This window comes from Syngnathoides biaculeatus, chromosome 19 (genome assembly GCF_019802595.1).
Source record: "Syngnathoides biaculeatus isolate LvHL_M chromosome 19, ASM1980259v1, whole genome shotgun sequence".
Taxonomy (NCBI): Eukaryota; Metazoa; Chordata; class Actinopteri; order Syngnathiformes; family Syngnathidae; genus Syngnathoides; species Syngnathoides biaculeatus.
In genome coordinates, this window is record NC_084658.1 from 557,826 (window position 1) to 580,391 (window position 22,566).

Here is a 22,566-nt window from a genome sequence, read left to right on the forward strand (position 1 = left end):
TGTGGTGACTTCCGCCGCCTTAACGACGCCACTACGCCCGACCGCTTCCCTGTTCCACACATTCAGGACTTCTCGGCCCACCTGGCGGGCAAAATCCTGTTCTCCAAGGTCGACTTGGTGCGCGGGTATCACCAGGTTCCCGTGCACCCCTCAGATGTTCCCAAGACTGCTGTAATCACACCATTTGGACTGTTCGAGTTTCTGAGGATGCCGTTTGGTCTTAAAAATGCGGCACAATCTTTCCAGGATTTAATGGATTCTGTGCTCAGGGGCTTGCTATTTGTGTTCGTCTATTTGGATGACATCCTCCTCGCCAGCTCCTCGGAGGATGAACATCTGATGCACCTCCGCCACCTCTTCGCAAGACTCGAGCAGCATGGCCTGATCATCAACCCGGCGAAGTGTGTTTTCGGGGGGCCCTCTATCCAGTTCCTCGGGCACCTCATCGACAAGAACGGCGCCGCCCCCCTTCCGTGGAGGCAGATAGAAGCCTTCGAGGCTACGAAGGCCGCGCTGAGTCGTGCCGCTATGGTGGCCCACCCGACCCACGGGGCCCCTGTCGCTCTCACTACCAACGCATCAGACTACGCTGTTGGAGCCGTATTCGAACAGTGGGTCGGCGGCGCCTGGCAACCGCTTGCCTTTTTCAGCCGTCAGCTGGTCCCCAGGGAGCGCAAATACACCACGTTCGATCGGGAGCTCCTTGGCCTCTGGCTGGCGATCCGCCACTTCCGCTCCCTATTGGAAGGTCCTAAGTTCACGGCATATGTGGACCATAAACCCCTCACTTTCGCCATGTCCGAGGTGGCCGAGCCGTGGTCCGCCTGCCAGCAACGCCAATTGTTGTTCATTTTGGAGTACACTACGGACATCCAACACATTGCCGGCAAATCCAATGTGGTCGCGGACTGCCTCTCCAGGGCAATCGTTGGCACTGTGGATCTGGGTCTCGACTACTCCCGCATGAGCGCAGACCAGGCCTCGGACCACAGGGTGCAGGCCCTCAAGACTTCTGACACGGGTTTGCGCCTGGAGGAAGTCGCGGTTGGTGACTCGGGCGTCAGGTTGCTGTGTGTGACCCTCGGCCGCTGGTCCCTGCAAACTGGCGGCGGGCTGTTTTTGAGGCGGTCCACAACCTCTCCCACCCTGGAAGGAAACCGTCCGTGAGGCTGGTGGCCCAGAAGTTCGTGTGGCGCGGTCTTAAGAAAGATGTGCAGGCCTGGGTCGACTTGTGCGTGGCCCGCTGTCAGCGGGCTAAGGTGCATCGCCACACAAAAGCCCCCTTGGAGCCCTTCGCTGTCCCCGAGAGGAGGTTCGACCACGTCAACGTCGACTTGGTGGGTCCGCTTCCTCCCTCGCACGGTTCCACCTACTTGCTCACTATGGTGGACAGGACGACCCGCTGGCCCGAAGCTGTTCCCCTCTCCTCGACAACGTCTTCAAACGTGGCCCGGGCGTTCATCGGCATGTGGGTTGCGCGCTTCGGGACCCCGTGCGACCTTTCCTCCGACCGTGGCCCTCAGTTTACCTCTGAACTCTGGAACGCAGTCGCTAAGAGTTTGGGGGTCAAGCTGCACCGCACTACCGCCTATCACCCCCAGGCGAACGGGTTAGGGTTGGGTTCCACCACTCCATGAAAGCGGCCCTGCGTGCCGGCTTGACTGACGGCAACTGGTGGGATAATCTCCCGTGGGTCATGCTCGGCCTCAGGTGCGCCCGCAAGGAGGACCGGTTGTCCTTATCCGCCGAGCTCGTCTACGGCCAGCCACTGCGGGTCCCCGGCGAATTCATCCCAGACGCCACAGCGCCCTGGTCTGCAGCCAGGTAACGGTTCTCCATGCTGGAGGCCGCAAAAGGTTTGAGCTGGTTCCCACGTCGCAACATGGCACCCCAGCTACCCGGCTTCCCCGTCACCTGCGCTCTGCGGATTTTGTGTTTGTTCATCATGACGCCGACCGTGGACCTCTGCACCCCCCATACGACGGGCCGTTCATGGTCCTGGAGCACGGGAATAAGAGCCTGCTCGTGGACATTGGCGGCAGACCCGAGACTGTTCCCGTGGACAGGGTCAAACCCGCACACCTGTACATTGCCCAGCCTTTGGGGTTGGCCCTCCCCCCGCGCCGGGGTCGTCCCCTTTTGCCCTGTGCCCCTGCGCCTGCCGGGGTGGCCTGGGCCCTGGTCCCGTGACTCAATGGACAGTGCGGCCCCGCCCCCCCCGGCCCCTACAGTGCACACCCGCCAGGGTCAGGGCGTCATCCCTCCACGGCACGAGGATTTTGACTATGAGTGAATTCTGGGGGGGGTTTGTGTGGTGTTTACATAATTCACCCGCAGGACTTCGAGTTGGGGGGCGGGGTTCCGCACAGACTGTTTTTGTTGTTGCTCTTCTGGAGTGGGCAGTTCAGAGTTCCCGCCGTTATGAAAGTAGTGTTTTGATGTCTGCCAATAAAACAAGTTTTGTTCCTGTGTCCGACACTCCGCCTCCGACTCCTTTTCTCCGGTGCTACACTAGCATACTACTGCTAAAACATACATTTTAAGCGATCAATAAATATATTTCTGAAATGATTTAAATATATAAAGTATTTAAACTACACATGTATTTCTACTATGCAGTTTATTATCAGGGAAAGCTAAAAAAAAAAACGCTTTAAAAAAAAAAACAAATCTTTAGTCTTGGAACACATTTCATTTTCCGTTCGATGAAATGGGAAAACCGCTTCGGTTTTCGAACGTTTCAGTTTTCAAACGGCCTTCTGGAATAGATTGTGTTCGAGTACCCAGGCACCACTGTAGATGCCATCTAAAGCAGCGGATTTTCTACAGCAGTTAAGGTACACTAACTTATAGCAAAATAATAAATACAGAAAATTCCTTGCGCATCAACTTCAGTGCAATTAAAAAAAACATCATTAATTACAGCTTCACTGCTACACATCATCGAACAAAAACTAATGGAAACTTTTATCAAGGGTCTAAACATTCCTCAATTAAATAATGTACAAGCTTGAGACATTGTATCTGCTCCTTTAACCATTACAGAATTATAAAACTCATTCAGAAATATGCAATTTGGATGGGCCCGCAGCCTGGTGGAATCCCTGTTGAATTCATTAAATGTTTTTGGCCAATTCTTACCCTTCTTTATTTATTTATTTTTTTAGATCTGTCAAGGAGATAAACAATGAAGCTCAAATTAGTAACCATATGAATACAGCTTCACTTAAGTTGTAACTAAAACCAGGTAAATACCCCACTCTTCCGGCTCATTACCGTCCCTTATCACTGATTAATGTAGATCAAGATTATGTCGTAAACCATCACAGCGAGACTTGAAAAGATACTCCTGTTGTAAATTCCCTCTGACCAGATAGGTTTCATGAAAGGAGGAAGTTCCACAAATAATTTCAGACATTTGCTATGTTCAATAAGCATGTGACAGCGTAAAAACGTAGATGCAATTATTGTTACTTGATGCAGAGAAAGCTTTGGATCAAGTTAACTTGGCTTTCCTATTTGCAACTCTTTGCAAATTTGGCTTTGGAGATTTTTTTTTTTTTTGTTTTTGGTAAAATTTGTTTTTACCAAGATGGCACCTACCAGTGTGGCAGCCTTTCGCACATTCTCCCTGGTATTGTGTATTTTTTGGGCGTCGCGGGACTCAAGTACACAAGAGAAGACTTAGCCATCAGAGAGTCTTCTCCGCGTCGGCGACGAAGGGGGACGCTAGCTGGTTTACAACCTTAACTTTGGAAAATGGGACATCAACTACCGCTCCCGTCGATTCATCTCGCTAACCAATGCTCCCTAGCCACCAAAGTGGATGAAGTTCTGCTTCTGATCAAGACGTGGAAAGACTTTGGACATTATGCTGCCCTTTGTTCACGGAGTCTTGGATTTGTGGACACATCCTCGACGATGCTGTTACGCGACCCAGCTTTCATCTTTATTGTCCATACCGCATCCCGGAGCTAACACAGAAATAGAAAGGTGCTGGAATATGCTTATACACCATTGAGAAATGCTGCACGGACGTTTCACACCTCAGCACACACTGCAGCCCGCTTTTAGAGTCACTGTTTTTGAACTGTAAGCGGTTTTATTCGCTACGTGAGTTCACATCTTTCATCCCAGTCTGTTTGTATTCCGCCTCAAGCGAGCATGAACGCAGTACTGCTAACACTCACCGAGCAGATAAACGAGATTGAGGAAAAAACACACTGATTAACCACAAATTATCCTAGGAGATTTTAATACAGCTAAACGTAACAAACTCCCTACATATAAGCAGCACGTTAAATGTCCAATGAGGGCAAATAACACTCTAGACCATTGTTACACTTCCATTAAAAATGCATATCATCCAATCCCTGCGCACCCATTGGCTCCTCTGATCACTGCTTTCTGTACTTATTAATACCTACATACAGGCAAGGGCTTAAATGTACAAACCCTTGAGTAAAATCAGTTAAAAAGTGTACCAACGAGGCAAAATTAGAACTTCAAAGCTGCTTTGACTGCACAGACTGGAGTGTCTTTGAAAATTCAGTGCACAGGCTAGATGAATTCACGGATATTGTTACCGCATATGTCAATTTCTGTGAGGAGGCGTGTGTTCCAACAGAAACTTTTCGCATGTTCAACAACAACAAGCCATGGTTTTTAGGCAGACTTAGGCAACTCTGCCAGGCCAAAGGGATTGCATATTGTAGTGGGGACAGGGCCCTCTAGAATCACACTAAAAACCAGCTGAGTAAAGAAATCAACATTGCAGAGGGAATGTGCAGCTAAACTGGAAAAATATCAGCGCTAATGACTCCAAATCAGTTTGGCAAGGATTACAATCACTGACTAACTACAAGCAAGCTTCCCCGGTAGAAAACAAGAGCGGGCTAGCCGATGACCTAAAAAGCTTTTACTGGAGATACGAAAAAGACACTTCTACTCCACGCACACACCAAGCTGCACCAGGTTCCACTCCACCATTTAACATCCATGAATGGGATGTTAGACAGATCTTCAAACAACAAAAGATCAACAAAGCGCCGAGCCCAGACCTTGTGTCCCTATCCTGCCTCAGTCTGCGCAGACCAACTTGCTCCTGTTTTCACAAGGATTTTCGGCAGGTTTGTACAACTCTGTAAAGTCCCAACGTGCATTAAATGCTCCACCATTATACCGGTCCCCAAAAAAGCAGCAATCTCAGGTGTTAATGACTACAGGCCTGTTGCCGTGACATCTGTGGTCATGAAGTCCTTTGAACACCTTGTGCTGGACCACCTCAAGAGCGTCACAGGTCCTCTGCTGGACCCACTGCAGTTTGCCTATCGAGCTAAGAGGTCTACAGATGATGCCGTCACCATGGGGCTGCACTTTATCCTTGAAAATCTCGACATTGAAGGATCCTGTTTGTGGACTTCAGCTCTGCGTTTAACATCAGCATCCCTGAACTCCTCTCCTCCTTCAAAACTTCTCCGGCTCAGCGTCTCGCCTGCCATCTCCCAGTGGATCGACAACTTCCTGACGGGCAGGACACAGCAGGTGAGGCTGGGGGACACCACCTCATCCACGCGCACTATCTGCACTGTGGCACCCCAAGGTTATGTCCTCTCGCCTTTGCTCTTCTTGCTCTTCACTAGTGACTTTACCTTATGGCATCTGTCTGTCAAACTCCTGAAGTTCGCACAACACCATGGTCATTGGCCTCATCAAAGATGGTGACATGTCTGCATATCGACAGGAAGTGGCGAAACTGGAGCTTTGGTGTGGTCAACGCAATCTGGACTGCCCTGACTGTAGAGATGATTGTGGACTTCAGGAGGCATCCTTCACCACAGCTGCCCCTGATGCTGTCCAACTGTCTTGTGTCAACTGTCGAGACATTCAAGTTGTTGGGGATTACAATCTCAAAGGTCCTGAAGTGGTAGACTAATAACAACTTCATCCTCAAAAAAGCCCAGCAATGGATGTACTTCTTGCGGCTTCTGAGGAAGCATGGCCTGTCACATTTACTGCTGAAACAGTTCTACCCAGTGGTCATCCAATCATTACTGTGTACCTCCATCACAGTCGAGTTTGGGGCCACCACAAAAAAGGACAAACTCCGATTGCAACGGACAATCAAAACAGCTGAACAGATTATCGGCATGACTCTACTCACTCTTATGTACTTACATGCAACGTGAACTCAGTCCAAAGCAGGCAGGATCCTTTTGGATCTGGTTTGGTTTGCCACAAAAAACTACAAACTCAAACTGCAATGGACAATCAAAACCGCTGAACGGATTGTCTGCACAACTCCATCCACGATTGAAGACTTCCATGCATCTCGAACTACGTCCAGAGCTGGCAGGATCCTTTTGGACCCTCAACATCCCAGCCACCAGCTCTTCCAGCTCCTTCCATCGGGAAAGCACCACGGATCAATGCAACTCAAACAAGCAGGCATTCGAACAGTTTTTTCCCCCTGACGATTAAGTCATTAAATTCTTGATCAGCAAATTTACTATTTTCTGCCTTGTGCTATTGTTGGTTAATTCACTCACATCCTTCTGGTCCAATCAATATTAGTATGAGTAATATATTTTGTAAATAAAACAGAATATATGTACATGAATGAGAGGGATGGTGAGGGAAGAGTGAAGCTCCAGGGAGAAGAGATAGCAAGTGTGGACGACTTCAAATACTTCGGGTCAACAATACAGAGCAATGGAGAGTGTGGCAAGGAAGTGAAGAAACGGTTCCAAGCGGGGTGGAACAGTTGGTGGAAGTTGTCTGGTCTTCTATGTGACAGAAGAGTCTCTGCTAGGATGAAGGGCAAAGTCTATAAAACAGTGGTGAGGCCAGCCATGATGTACGGATTAGAGATTCTGGCACTGAAGACACAACAGGAAGAAGAACTCGAGGTGGCAGAAATGAAGATGTTGAGGTTCTCGCTCTGAGTGGGCAGGTTGGATAGAATTAGAAATGGGCTCATTAGAGGGACAGACAAAGTTGGTTGTTTTGGAGACAAGGTTCAAGAGAGCACACTTTTATGGTTTGGACATGTCCAGAGGCGAGAGAGTAAGTATATTGGTAGAAGGGTGCTGAGGGTGGAGCTGCCAGGAAAAAGAGCAAGAGGGAGACCAAAGAAAGGGTTAAGGGATGTGGTGAGAGAGGACATGAAGACATAAAGATAGAAAGAGGTACGAGGTAGGCTTTGATGGTAAAAGATGAAACGCTTTGGCGACCCTGAATCAGGACAAGCCGAGAGGAAAAGTCTTTTTTTCATTCTCTGCTTTTATTTTTTTTTCTATGCATGTTTTGCACATTTTATAATTTAAAGGTTAGGTTAGCGTTTCTGAGTTAAAAATATTTACCAGTACATCAGTATGATGTCAGGTTGGGTTTAGTAAGTTTTCCGACATTTTTAAAATGGGATGAAAATGAAGAGATCTTGGGCTACCTCACAATTTTAAACCTCGTATATGCTTCAATCCTGTCAAACGGATGCGTTATTGTAGGAAAACTGAGGAATTGTTCATGCAGATTGCCATTAGGAGGCATTTAAAATTACAGTGAAGAGAATAAATATTTGAACACCCTGCTATATTGCACGTTCTCCCACTTAGAAATCATGGAGGAGTCTGAAATTTTCATCGTAGGTGCATATCCACTGCGAGAGAGCTAATTTAAAAAGAAAAATCCAGAAATCACTATGTATGATTTTTTTTTAACGATTTGTGTGTTATACAGCTGCAAATAAGTATCTGAACACCTGTCTATCAGATAGAATTGTGACCCTCAAAGACATGTTAGTCCGCCTTTAAAAGTCCACCTCCACTCCATGTATTATTATCCTGAATCAGATGCACCTGTGTGAGGTCGTTAGCTCCATAAAGACACCTGTTGACCCCATACAATCAGTAAGACTCAAACTTCTAACATGGCCAAGACCAAAGAGCTGTCGAAAGACACCAGAGACAAAATTGTACAACTCCACACGGCTGGAAAGTGCTACGGAGAAATTGCCAAGCAACTTGTTGAAAAAAGGTCCACTGTTGGAGCAATCATTACAAAATGGAAGAAGCTCAACATGATAGTCAATCTCAATTGGAGTGGAGCCCCATGCATGATATCACCTCGTAGGGTCTCAATAATACTTAGAAAGGTGAGGAATCAGCCCAGGACAGCACAACAAGACCTGGTCAATGACCTGAAAAGAGCTGGGACCACCGTTTCCAAGGTGACTGTTGGTAATACATCAAGATGTCATAGTTTGAAATCATGCATGGTACGGAAGGTTCCCCTTCTTAAACTGGCACATGTCAAGGCCTGTCTTAAGTTTGCCAATGACCATTTTGATGATAACAGATGAGTCATAGGAGAAGTTTTTGTGGTCAGATGAGACCAAAATTGAACTTTTTGGTCATAATTCCACGAACCCTGTTTGGAAGAAGACGAAAGATGAGTTCCATCCCAAGAACACCATCCCTACTGTGAAGCGTGGGGGGTGGTAGCATCATGCTTTGGGGGTGTTTTTCTGTGCATTGGACAGGACAACTGCACTGTATTAAGGAGAAAATGACTGTGGCCAAGTATTGTGAGATTTTAGGGAACAAGCTCTTTCCCTCAGTCAGAGCATTGAAGATGGGTCATGGCTGGGTCTTTCAACGTGACAATGACCCGAAGCACACAACCAGGAAAACCAAGGAGTGGCTCCGTAAGAATCATATCAAGGTTCCAGCGTGGCCTCGCCAGTCTCCAGACCTAAACCCAATACAAAATATTTGGAGAGAACTGAAACTCCATGTTTCTCAGTGACAGCCCAGAAACCTGTCTGATCCAGAGAAGATCTGTGTGGAGGAGTGGGCCAAAATTCCTCCTTCAGTGTGTGCAAACCTGGTGAACAACTTCAGGAAATGTTTGACCTCTGTAATTGCAAACAAAGGCTACTGTACCAAATATTAACATTGTTTTTCTCGGGTGTTCAAGTACTTATTTGCAGCAGTATCACCCAAAAAAATTTTTAAAAAAAATCATACATTGTGATTTCTGAAGTTTTCATTTTAGATTATCTCTCACTGTGGATATTCACCTACAATGAAAATTTCAGACCCTTCCATGATTTCTAATTGGGAGAACTTGCAATATAGCAGGGTGTTCAAATACTTATTTTCTTCACTGTATATCAAATGTGTACCAACAATTTTCCAGTGCCATGTAGAAAGAAAAGTGCGCTTTATCAACTATGAAGCAAACACTAGACTGACAGAATGTTCTGAGTATGCTTTTTTAAATGTCGCACTTGGTATCTTTAGTCTGTGCATTATGCAATCAAATCTCAAGACTACCAAAGCACTCTGAAGTGTAAGAAATATGCTTCTTTTTGTCATAAAGCTCGGTCGTAGGTTGTTGTTTGACAAGATGACAGACAAACACTCAGTCATGGCTTCTCTCTGCCCTGATCTATCTATTGAAAATCTGTGGAAGTACCTAAAATACCCATATATACATATAATACAGCCCACGAGCGGGCTGTTATGCTGGGGAAGGACACCCACAAGCATGACAGTTCCTCTGAGGGGGAAAGGACCACCCCTAAGGCGGCTTGCGTGGCTCCAGCGGGTGCTTTAGGGGGGTGCAGTATCGATTTTGTCCACAAGACGGTGACTTGCTGGTGAAATGACATTCACAATGGGGGAGGAACACGCACTTAAGCGGGCTTGCAGTGCACTGGTTGTCCTGGCTGGATGAATGACAACCATGACTTCCACACTCAGGGCGCACGGACATGAACCATGCATGTTATGCGGGTGAAGGACACCTGCAAGCGGGCTTGCAGTGCAACGGTTGTGCTGGCTGGATGAATGACAACCTTGACTATACATATAATAAAGTACCTAAAAAGGTACTCTTCAAACCCGAGATGACTGGGGTAGTTTGCTCATGCAGATTGGGCCAAAATACCTGACAGGTGCACTTCTAATTTATAGTTAAAGAAATTGTTTGATTCCAATTATAGCTTCTCGTGCAATGCAAAAAGGAGAGTACTGATTTTGTTCTTTTCTAGGCCTGTTTCATTACTTTATTGTAAAAATTTGGTTGGACGACAGAAATAAAGCAATGACAGTTTTTTAGTTTTTCTTTTCATTTTTTACCTTGTATAATACATATAGGGAGTTATATTGTCAAACATTAAAAATCAGTTTTGTCTTTTCCACAGCCTTTGTTGGATATTGGTTTGTACATCTTCAAGCTGACAAGTGCCATTGGGGCTCAGGTATGCTATGCCGGGCGTTTTTCCCAACTTCACAGAAATTCTGTTATTATATACATAAATGTAATTCAAAGACTGGAACTCAATTCTGAATGCCTAGTCCGAGAACTAAATTGTCATGCCATATATAAAGTGAACCCAATTCCTTTGATTCTTTCTGAACGCAAAATTTGTGCATCACATCAAAAATAGAATTATGAGCTAGATCAAAATTTAATCTATTTCCACAAATTATTTTCTAGACTGTATCCACAACTTCAAAAATACAGTGACCTGCATAATTATTGGCACCCCAGGTTAAGATGTTTTAAAAGCCTAAATTCAGTGTTTATTGCAGAAGAATACTGTCACACTGAAAATTTTAGGAAAATGTAACCTTCAACTCAAATGAATTGTAAGAAAATACAAAAAATCCCTGACTAAAAAATAAATATTTTTCATTAAATCACCTGTTCCAAAATTATTGGCACCCTTAATAATTCCCAGGAAATAAATATAATTGAAGCATTTCTGTCATTTCTACAGTAGTTTACAATGTTTACCAGAGTATGTAGGAACATTTAATTAGTAATTCATCACTTCCTGACATGACCCAGAGGCCATTTCTCTTATCCACTCTTAAATATGGGAAAGACAAAGGAACACAGCATACAAGTGAGGCAGATGTGCGTCGATATTCACAGGTCAGGCAGAGGCTACAAGAAGATTGCCACTCAACTGCAGCTGCCCACATCCACAGTGAGAGGAATAATTAAGAAGTTCAAAACAAGCCTGGACGAAGACCCATGTTTATTTTGCCACCAGGCACAGTGAAGAGGATGGTAAGAGAAATCAAAAGATCTCCAAAGCTCACTGTTACAGAATTACAACAAATGGTAGCATCCTGGGGTCACAAACTCTCCAAATCAACCATCAGGCACTGTCTACATGCCAACAAGCTGTTTGGGAGGCATGCACGGAGAAAACCTTTCCTCACTCAAATCATAAACGCAAACGTCTGGAGTTCGCCAAGCGGTATTGGGGTTTCAACTGGGACCGTGTGCTTTGGTCAGTTGAGACCAAAATTGAGCTTTTTGGCAACAAACACTCTAAGTGGGTCTGGTGTGCCACGAAAGATGCGCATGCTGAAGAGCCCCTCATACCCACTGTGAAGTATGGGGGTGTGTCAGTGATGCTGTGGGGCTGTTTCTCTTCCAAAGGCCCTGGGAACCTTGTTAGGGTGCATGGCATCATGAATGCTTTGAAATACCAGGACATTTTAAATCCAAATCTGTTGCCCTCTGCCCGAAAGCTGAAGATGGGTCGTCGCTGGGTCTTTCAGGAAGACAATGATCCTAAACATATGGCCAAATCTACACAGAAATGGTTCACCAGAAACAATATCAAGCTCCTCCATTGGCCATGTCAGTCCCCAGACCTTAACCCCATTGAAAACCTGTGGTGAGAGCTGAAGAGGAAAGGACCCTGGTCTCTGGATGATTTCAAGAGATTCTGCAAAGAGGAATGGCTGAAGAGCCCTCTTTCTGTCTTTTCCCATCTTGTGAAACATTGTCGGAGGAGATTAGGTGCTGTTTTGTTGGCAAAAGGGGGTTGTACAAAGTATTAACACCAGGGGTGCTTATAATTGTGACACACATTTGATGTCAAATAATTATTTCTTTATGTGGGATTTTTTCCCCAATGAATAAATGCACTTGTATTGAAGGTTGGATTTTTCTTTTTTTTTTCATTAAGGTCCCATATTATTTAGAAAAAAAACATTAGAAGCTAAAAAACACATCTTAACCAGGGGTGCCAATAATTACGGAGGGCACTGTAGTACCTTTTTCTGAAACGTACTCAATTCTCACATGAGCAAAAGTATCTGAACATGACTGATGGGTCACTTCTCTTGCCCAGCTGTGTTTTGATGCATTATTCAAGCAATAAGTACCACTCAAATGTAATGTTTTCATGGCGGGGTTGACAAGAATACCATATTTTCCAAACTATAAGCCACTACTTTTTTCGGTGCCGTGAACCCTGTGGCCCATGTAACGCGGCTAAAATTATTTTTTTTTTTTTGCTCACAGCTATCAATTTAAACATACAACAACTTGTTAAAAAGAATGACAGTTAAAACATGACCGTTCCCTATAATGCACTAGGGTTTGGGCATGTGCAGATACCTCTTGCATGTAGAAGAAGACAATGCTAACTCAAAAGCATAGAATAAGACAAAGACGAAGTGGGTCAAAAACTCCACTGCCACCTGTCTAATTCTGTTGAGTGCCTTTCTAACTTCTCGCTTAATAATCATTGCCACTTCCTGGTCATTCACACTTGCCTCTTCTACTCTACCTTCTCCCCCATTTTCTTCATTCATTAACTACTCAAAGTACTCTTTCCATCTACTTAGCACACTATTGGCACCTGTCAACATATTTCCATCGCTGTCCTTAATCACCTTTACTTCCTGGATATCCTTCCCATCTCTATCCCTCTGTTGGCTAACCTGTAGAGATCCTTTTCTCTTTCTTTCATATCCAAGTCCTCTCCAAGTCCCACTTCTTCGCTAATCTCTTTCCTTGGATGACTTCCTGTATTTTGGGTTTCCACCAACAAGTTTCCTTCTCCCCTTTCCTACCAGAAGGCAGCCCTAGTACTCTCCTGCCTGCCTCTCTGAGTACCTTGGCAGTAGTATTCCAGTCTTCCAGGAGTGGTACCTTGACATACGAGTTTGATTCTTCCCGTGAATCAGCTCTTACCTCAAGTTGCTCTTATGTCAAAGTGAATTTCTATCCTTGCCCCTGTTTCTTTCGCCAACATCTCCATTGAAATCTGCACCAATCACAACTCTCTCTCTCTGGGATAATTCATTCTTGAGCTGTTGGCTTGTTATGTGGAACCTGATTGTAAAAACATTTTTCCTTTTAAGTGTAGTGGTGTAAATATGGAGCAAACATGCTAATCCGTCAGAGGACATGAGTACATGTATTATCTTCCTGAAATTCTACCAAAAAAATGCCACTTCCTACTGCACAGTATTTATATGGAACCGCTCAGCTCTGATTTTTTTGTCAGTTTATGACTTTTAATAGTCCTTCAGGAAGCCGCAACAATCAGTCTGTTGAATGCAACATTTGGAATGACGTACGGTAATAAAGAACATTGTTGGTATTGTGAAACAATGGATTTCTATATTGGTACAAGTCATGCTTAGCCAGTTACTAGAAATAATACCTTTTAGTACCTGCTTTTACTCATGGAAACGCATCAATCTAGCGGCATGCTTTTTTTGACCCAAGTTTGTGCTGTGGAGTGGAAATCCAGCATTGTCATGGTTATTGTCAAACATATTTATGTGCATATGTAATGCTCTACCTCCCTAGGGCCCAGCCATCATGATGTCATACCTGCTCATCTCAGGTTTAATGCTGACTAGATTGAGGAGACCCATTGGTAAAATGACAGTCACAGAGCAGCGCTATGAGGGAGAGTACCGCTACGTAAACTCTCGGCTTATCACCAACAGGTAAACAGATGAACGATTGCCTTTTGGAAGTATTTACTGTGCTTTAATACAGATTCCTGTGCTTGCATTGTTTTTTTGTTTCTGTCTTTTGTCCTGTTCAGATGTTAGGTCAAGCAGAATTGAGGATCTGTATCCCTTTTACGGCAAAACAGTTGAAGAGTGGAGATTTTAAGAGTTCGCTTTGGTTGCTTTGTAGAATGGTACCATGACATATGGGTATAATTTGTCCCGTGAATGAGCACTTACCTCAATTGCTCTTATGTCAAAGTGAATTTCTCCATTGAATTTAATCCCATTAATTCGTTGCAATCACCATAATGTCACCACATTTTTTATTTTTAATGTGCATTTAAATATGGAAAGGGTAATTCTAAATAAATATTGAATAGAACAAAGAGAATAGAAAGAAAGGAACTGATTTTATTAAATGTACTTACCTTGGAGATTACACGACTTTTGGTAACAAAAGATACTGGCGGAGGTACAGGGTGGGGAAGGCAGATGGAGGATGTTTGTGGGGGGGTTCCCACTCACTTTCGCTTTCCTTTCCATTCTATCTCTGAACTTAATTGCAACAAGTGTTTTTCTTTCACTTATGCTGAACTTAATTTGTGTCATTTCACTTAGCTACACTCTTCATTCTACTCTACACTTAATGAATCAACTTCATTGAACTTAATTTCAACTTTAAATTTCTTTTTTCATTTTTGCTGAATTATCTTTGGGTCTCTTGCTCAATTTTTTTGCCTTTTTTCACACATATTCTTCGTCAACAGACGGCCTTTTTAAAAAATACCTGTCCAAGGTGGTTTGTTTCTGCTTGTTTTTGACAATGTTTCTGAAATCTGTAAGGCACGTCATTACATAGCGCCAGTGAACGAGCAGTTGCAACTTTTTCTGGATGTTTCATCACAAACTTCGAAGCTTTCTCCCACATTATCAACAATTCCTTGATCTTGGTGGTAGAGAAAACCTCCTCCTCGGTCTCCTTGTCAGAAGTCTCACTCCACACCTCATCTACTGCTGCAAGTTTAATTCCCCTGTCATCAGTTCCTCCTCAGCTCCATCGTTTCAAAGTAATTTCACCTCCTTGCTGTATTGTCGACTTGATAGATTCCTTCTGCTCTTCCCCCACGTAACGACGTGCAACACCATATAGAGGCAGGTTGCTGATGCCGTATCTTTTTAAAAAAAGTTTGAACCAGCTTTAGCTGGCTAAAACGCCTCGTCCTTGAGAGAGTGAATCACAATAGAGCGTTGAACAAGGAGAAAAGTGCCCTGTCTGGAGCCCTGGAGGACATCCCAGTTGAAGCCACAGTGCCCGTGCCATTTGCTGCACAAAGTGATTCCAAAGTGATCATAACTGCCTTTTCCATCCTTTTTGCAAAGTCCACCACTATCTGTCCCTCAAAAGCTCCTTTCCTTGATACTCTACTTACCCATCACTTGTTCATCACCCCTGTTTCCATCACCATCGTGTCTGTTACAATCTGCACCAATCACAACTCACTCTGTGTCTGGGATGCTCAGAATGCCTTCATCTAGTTCCTTCCAGAATTTCTCTTTCAACTCTAGGTCACATCCTATCTGTGGGGCACAGCCATTGATTACTTTATACTATCATGAAATAGTTGACACAAAACACTTTAAACGTTATTTACATACTCCTGGCATGGAAGGACCTCCAAATACACTGGTACACACTGCTAATCATAGCTCTGCAGATGACACAGTTATATGTAGCAGTGTCTCCAGTATATATAGTTCAACTGAGGTGTTTTGCCAGTCTAAAGCAGATAAATAACTGGATAGGCCAAAGTTTCCTTCAACTAAACCACATAAAAATGGAGATTGTTTTCAGCAATAAAGAAATAAAGGACTGTTGTTCGTTCATACCTGGACTCACTATCTATAAAAAGCAAAGACCAAGTCCGAAACCTTGGTGTTCTGATAGATTCCAACTTGACCTTAACCATTCATATCAAATCAATAACTAAAACTCCTTTTTACCATCTGAAGAACATATCGTGAGTGAAGACTGGTATTTGTCAAGTGGACCAGGAGAAGCTCATGCATGCTTTTATCTCAAGGAGACTTGATTATTGTTATGGTCTTCTGACTAGGCTCCCCAATAAGCGCATTAAACAGCTGCAATCCATTCACAGTTCTGCAGAATATGATCTGACCAGAACAAAAAGGTATATTACTCCAATCCTAAAGTCTTTGGACTGGCTTCCAGTCAGCTTTAGAACAGAGGTTAAAGATCTACTACTGGTTTATAAATCACTAAATGGTTTAGGTCCCGATGACTTAAAAGAAATGCTAATGGAATACAAACTTGTCAGGTTTACCAATTAGAAATTCATTTAACAGGACAAAAAAGGAAGCAAAGACACCAGTTCAAGTTTTCCAGGAGGGCTGAGATTTACTGACTCAAGTCAAAGCAAACATGCTGAAGCAGTTTTTAGCTTTTTTGCTCCACACAAGAAAAAAATGGAATAAGTTGCCAACAGAGGTGACATCAGCCCCAAGTGTAAGAGATTTCAAATCCAGATTTCTTTTTTGTAATGTTTTAGAATGCTTCCACTTTCCAGTAATAATTCTTGCATGAAAAGCTGTTTTGTACTTTTTATTTTCAAATGTTTTTATTTTTGTATTTAATAATGTAAAGCACATTGTGTTACCGTGTGTATGAAATGCACCATCCAAATAATTTGCTTTGTTTTGCTTTAGTATACATGCCACGTCTTGTTTCGAAACCAACAAATTTAATGTCATGGAGTGGCCAGCCAGATCCCCATCCCTTAATCCAATTGAGCGCTACGGCGTGACATAAAAAATGCTGTTTCTGAAGCCAAACTAAGGAATGTAAATGAATTGTGGAATTCCGTTAAGCAATCTTGGAGTGCAATAACACCTGAAATGTGCCACATGTTGGTTGATTCCATGTAACACAGATGTGAAGCAGTAAAAAAACACGTTCATTCAACTAAATATTAGTGATTCAAAGGATCGGAAAAACCTACAAACAAAAACATTTGCACAAAATAGTTTTTCAAGTCAACGGCAGACTGCTATTTTTTTTATAATTTTTTTCAATGTAGTGTTATCCACACTTTGTGCCAACCTCTAACTTGAAAACATAAATAAATGACTGATTTCAAACTATACCATACCATAATGTAAGATAATGGGAGAGGGTGTTGTGCAGAAGCATACAAATAATCTAATGATCTTGTACACCCAAAAATTAGAAAAAAAATAGTCCCCGTGTCACACAGGACTGTTGACAAAACATTGCCTGAAAATTGCTGTTGTAGTAATGAACCTTTTTTTTTCATCAGTGAGGAGATTGCATTCTACAATGGGAACATGAGAGAAAAAAAGACCATTCACTCTACGTTTAAAAAATTGGTAGGTATGACTGTCACAATATATCCACAAAGGACACAAATAATTACCTTATTGTTAGTTGTCATTATTTAAGCTTTTTTGTAACAGAAAGACTTGTGACAATTAATTTTCTTAGAATGACTAATTACTTTTGAGATGCAGGTGATGGTCATAGTTAGCATACAGTAAAGAAAATAAGTATTTGAACACCCTGCTATATTGCGAGTTCTCCCACTTAGAAATCATGGAGGGGTCTGAAATTTTCCTCGCAGTTGCATGTCCACTGTGAGAGAGATGGTTTAAACAGAAAAATGCAGAAATCACAATGTATGATTTTTTTTTTTTTAATGATTTATTTGTGTGATACAGCTGCAAATAAGTATTTGAACACCTGAGAAAACCAATGTTAATAATTGGTATCCTAGCCTTTGTTTGCAATTATAGAGGTCAAACGTTTCCTGTAGTTGTTCATCAGGCTGGCTGTGTGCTTCGGGTCATTGTCATGTTGTAAGACCCAGCCACAACCCATATTCAATGCTCTGACTGAAAGAAAGAGGTAGGTTGTTCCCTAATATCTCACAATACATGGCCGCGGTCATCCTCTCCTTAATACAGTCATTCGTCTTCCTTCAAACACAATTAGTGGAATTGTGACCAAAAAGTTACGTTTTGGTCTCATCTGACCACAAAACCTTCTCCCATGACTCATCTCTATCATCCGAATGATCATTGGCAAACTTAAGGTGGTCCTTGACATGACTTGTTTAAGCAGGGTAACCTACTGTGCCATGCATGATTTCAAACCATGACGTCTTAGTGTATTACCAACAGTCACCTTGGAAATAGTCGTCCCAGCTCTTTTCAGGTCATTGACCAAGTCCTGTCGTGAAGTCCTGGGCTGATTCTTCACCTTTCTAAGGATCATTGAGACCCCAGGAGGTGATATCTTGCATGGGGCTCCACTCCGATTGAGATTGACCGTCATGTTTAGCTTCTTCCATTTTCTAATGATTGCTCCAACAGTGGACCTTTTTTCACCAAGCTGCTTGGCAATTTTTCCGTAGCCCTTTCCAGCTGTGTGGAGTTGTACATTTTTGTCTCTGGTGTCTTTGGACAGCTCTTTGGTCTTGGCCATGTTACAAGTTTAAGTCTTATTGATTTTATGGGGTGGACAGGTATCTTTATGCAGTTAACGACCTCACAGAGGTGCATCTGATTCAGGATAATACTTGGAGTGGAGGTGGAGTTTTAAAGGCAGACTAACAGGTCTTTGAGGGTCAGAATTATAGCTGATAGACAGGTGTTAAAATACTTATTTGCTGCTGTATCACACAAATCGTTAAAAAAATCATACATTGTGATTTCTGGATTTTTCTTTTTAGATTATCTCCCTCACAGTGGACATGCTCTTATGATGAAAATTTCAGAACCCTCCATGATTTCTAAGTGGGAGAACTTGCAATATAGCAGGATGTTCAAATACTCTTCACTGTATCATGAGTTTATTTTTTCAGTAGTTCCATTCAAAAAGTGATACTTTCATATTTATTCATGACTGAGAGACTATCTTTCAAATGTTTTTTTTTTTTTAATGAATATAATGGACAGCTAATCAAAACCCTAAATTCAGTATCTCTGAAAATTTAAATATTACTTAAGCCCAATACAATATATATATATATATATATATATATATATATATATGTACATAACATGTACAGCAGTCAATACTCAATTTAACTGAATTACTTCAACAATGCAGTGTGGCATGCAGTTGATCAGTCTGTTAAGGTGAGAGCTCGCGTTGCTCTGGGCTTGAACTCGTCTGGATGGTTGGGTCTGGCATATCATATCTTGCTTCTCACAATACCCCATAGATTGAGGTTGAGCTCACACCAATTTGTTGGCCAGTCAAGAAAGGAGATTCCATTGTCCATAAACCAGGTGCTGGTATCTTGCCACTGTGCAGGTGCCAAGTTCTATTGGAAAATGAAATCTCAATTTCCATGAAGTTGGTCAGCAGCAGGAAGCAGGAAGTGCTCATCCTTGGTTGACCTTGGATCTAAGGAAACACAGTAGACCAAGACCAGCAGGTTATGGCACCCAAAACCATCACTGAGTTTCAAGCAACGTGGATTCTGTGCCTCTCCTCTGTTCCTCCAAATTCTGGGACCTTGATTTCCAAACATGCAAAATTTTCTTTCATGAAAGAGTAGAACTTTGACCACTCGGTAACAGTCCAATCCTTTTTGTCTTAAGCCCAGTCGAGACGTTTGTGACTCTCCTTTGTTGAAGAGTGGCTTGACGCCAAGAATGCAAAAGCTGAAACCCACGTCTTGTATATGTGTGCACGTTGTGGTTCTTGAAGCACTAACTCCAGCTGCACTACAGTCTTTGTGAATCGCCTACACATTTTTGAATGGGTCATGTTTCACAATCTTTTTCAGTGTGCAGTTATCCGTATTAATTGTACGCTTTTCTGTCACAATTTTTCTTTACTTTGCTTCTGTTAATGTTCTTGGACACATCTCTGTGAACAGCTGGCCTCTTCAATAAGATTTTTTTCTCTTGCCGTCCTTGTGCAAGCTGTCAACTTTCGGACAACTGTCAGGTCAGCTGTCTTCCCCATGAATGTCTAGCCTTTAGAACTAGACCGAGAGACCATTACAGGCCTTTACTGGTGTTTTGACTTAAAGGTCTAGTGTCATCCCTATAAACATTCTAAAATAGATATTGAAATGAAAAATACATGTAGCATTATTCACTTCAATGTCTATACAAAAAAATAAATATGAGCAGAGAGCGCGTCATCCATGCGCAAAGTTGCGGAAGTCTCATTCGACGACATCCAAGTGGTCGCTATATTGGCTGCAATTACTGTCCGTGACGTAACCCTGGATTTTCGCCCTTGAAAACACGCTGTGGCCCCAACTGTAGGACGCGCCCCTTCAGACACGGAAGCTCTTTTCAAAGAAAACATCTCAAAACCGAGTGAAGTGTCCGGGGCAATATTACCCAATTGTTTCGAGCCATATTTAGATAACATGCGGATCACGGCCAATCCACCTCCCCGCCCTATTCACTTCCGCGCATCGGTGATAAACGCCTATTTTGGTGATAAATGCCCACTTCGGCACCGGAGATGAGCGACGGTGGCGATGAGCAACCCCGGCCGACAAGGCTGGCGGCAGGCTCGGCCTTGTCAACAAGAGAGAGTTGTGATTGGTGCAGATTGTAATGGACATGTTGGTGAAGGAAACTGCGGCAATTAAGAAGTGATGGCTAAATTCGGCATCCAGGAAAGGAACTTCAAGGGACAGATGGTCGTAGACTTTGCAAAAAGGATGAGAAAAGCAGTAGTGAACACTTTCTTCCAGAAGAGGCAGGAACTTGTAGTGATCTACAAGAGCGGAGGTAGAAGCACACAGGTGAATTCTATTCTCTGCAGACGATGTAATCTGAAGGAGGTTACTGACTGTAATGTAGTAGTAGGGGAGAGTGTAGCTCGACAACACAGGATGGTGGTGTGTATTAAGACTCTGGTGGTGGCTAGGAAAATTAAGAAGACAAAGGTGTAGCAAAGAACCATGTGGTGGAAGCTAAGAAAGGAAGAATGCTGTGCGGCCTTCTGGAAAGGGGTGAGACAGGTTCTTGATGAGCGGGAGGAGCTTCTGTAAGACTGGACTACTTCAGCCAAGGTGATCAGAGGGACAGGCAGGTGAGTAATTGAGGTGTCTTCTGGTAGAAAAGGGGAGAAGGAGACCTGGTGGTGGAACCCCAAAATACAGGATGTCACACAAGGAAAGAGATTAGCGAAGAAGAAGTGGGACAGTGAGAGGACTAAGGAGAGGCAAAAGGAATACATTGAGATGCGACATAGGACAAAGGTAGAGGTGGCAAAGGCATATGATGACATATACACCAGGTTGGACACGAAAGAAGGAGAAAAGGATCTCTACTGGTTGGCCAGACAGAGAGATAGAGCTACATTGTGTCTTTGTGGATCTAGAGAAAGCCTATTACAAAGTACCAAGAGAGAAACTGTGGTTCTGCGTGCGTAAGTCTGGTATGGCGGAGAAATGATAGAATAGTACAGGACATGTATGAGGGCAGCAGAACAGTGGTGAGGCGTGCCGTAGGTGTAACACAACAATTTAAGGTGAAGGTTGGCGTGCATCAGGGATCAGCTCTGAGCCCCTTCCTGTTCGCTGTGGTAATGGATAGACTGTGGAAGCAGGGAGCAGGTGGAGGAACAATTAGAAGGATGGAGGCATGCACTGGAAATGAGAGGAATGAAGATAAATTGAAGTAAATCAGAATATATGTGCGTGAATAAGAGGGTTGGAGGGGAAAGAGTGAGCCTCCAGGGAGAAGAGATTGCGAGGTGGATGACTTCAAATAATTACGGTCAACAATCCAGAGCAATGGTGTGTGGTAAAGAAGTGAAGAAACTGTTCCAAGCAGGTTCGAACAGCTGGCAGAAGGTGTCTGGTGTGTTCTGTGAGTGAAGAGTCTCTGCTAGGATGACGGGCAAAGTTTATAAAACAGTGGTGAGGCCACCCTTGATGTATGAATTAAAGACAGTGGCACTGAAGAAACAACAGGAAACAGAAGTGGAGGTAGCAGAAATGCAGATGTTGAGGTTCTCGCTCGGAGTGACCAGGTTGGATAGGATTAGAAATGAGCTAATTAGAGTAACAGCCAAAGTTGGATGTTTTGGAGACAAGGTTTGAGAGAGCAGACTTCGATGCTTTGGACATGTCCAGAGGCGAGAGCGTGAGTATATTGGTAGAAGGGTGCTGAGGATGGAGCTGCGAGACAAAAGAGCGAGAGGAAGACCAAAGAGAAGGGTGATGGATGTTGTGAGGGAAGACATGAGAACAGTGGGTGTTAGAGAGGAAGATACACGAGATAGGCTTAGATGGAAAAAGATGACACGCTGTGGCGACCCCTACGGGGACAAGCCAAAAGGAAAAGAAGAAGCTCTTGTTCATCTGCCATTGCATTTCGCAAAGCTTGTCAATGGCGACTGCCCCAGTGTGATGCCTGCACGAGAGGTCACATGACATCACAGACGATATGGCCGCCACGGGGATGCCGAGTCATACTTTGCAACTTTGCGCTTTAATAAAACGCTCCTAGCTTCTTTTTCCCCGGCTCATTATCATCAAAGTGATGAATATTATATGTGGTTTTGCTCACAATGCCTATTTTAAAATGTATAATTTGGTGTCAGTGGCACTTGAAGAAATTAATGTGAAATGTCAGTGTGTTAAATGAATGTATCCTTTATAAAAAAAAAAATGTTCATGGTTTTGGAATTATGACCTGCACATTATATGTCTAACTTAAAGGGGTAATCCAGTGCTTTCCATCAACATTGTATCCAATAGGTCAT

General features: G+C 43.4%; 1 protein-coding gene across 3 annotated transcripts in view; it reads left to right on the forward strand.

Moving 5' to 3' along the window:
- Positions 1-22,566, forward strand: part of abcd3a (ATP-binding cassette, sub-family D (ALD), member 3a) — a 179,419-nt gene that overhangs the window by 66,473 nt on the left and 90,380 nt on the right. For all 3 annotated transcript variants that reach the window (XM_061805964.1, XM_061805963.1, XM_061805962.1), the window contains exons 8-10: positions 10,208-10,264; positions 13,633-13,775; positions 17,120-17,189. In XM_061805964.1, the coding sequence (XP_061661948.1) occupies positions 10,208-10,264; positions 13,633-13,775; positions 17,120-17,189 (270 nt within the window). The remainder of the gene's footprint in view (positions 1-10,207; positions 10,265-13,632; positions 13,776-17,119; positions 17,190-22,566) is intronic.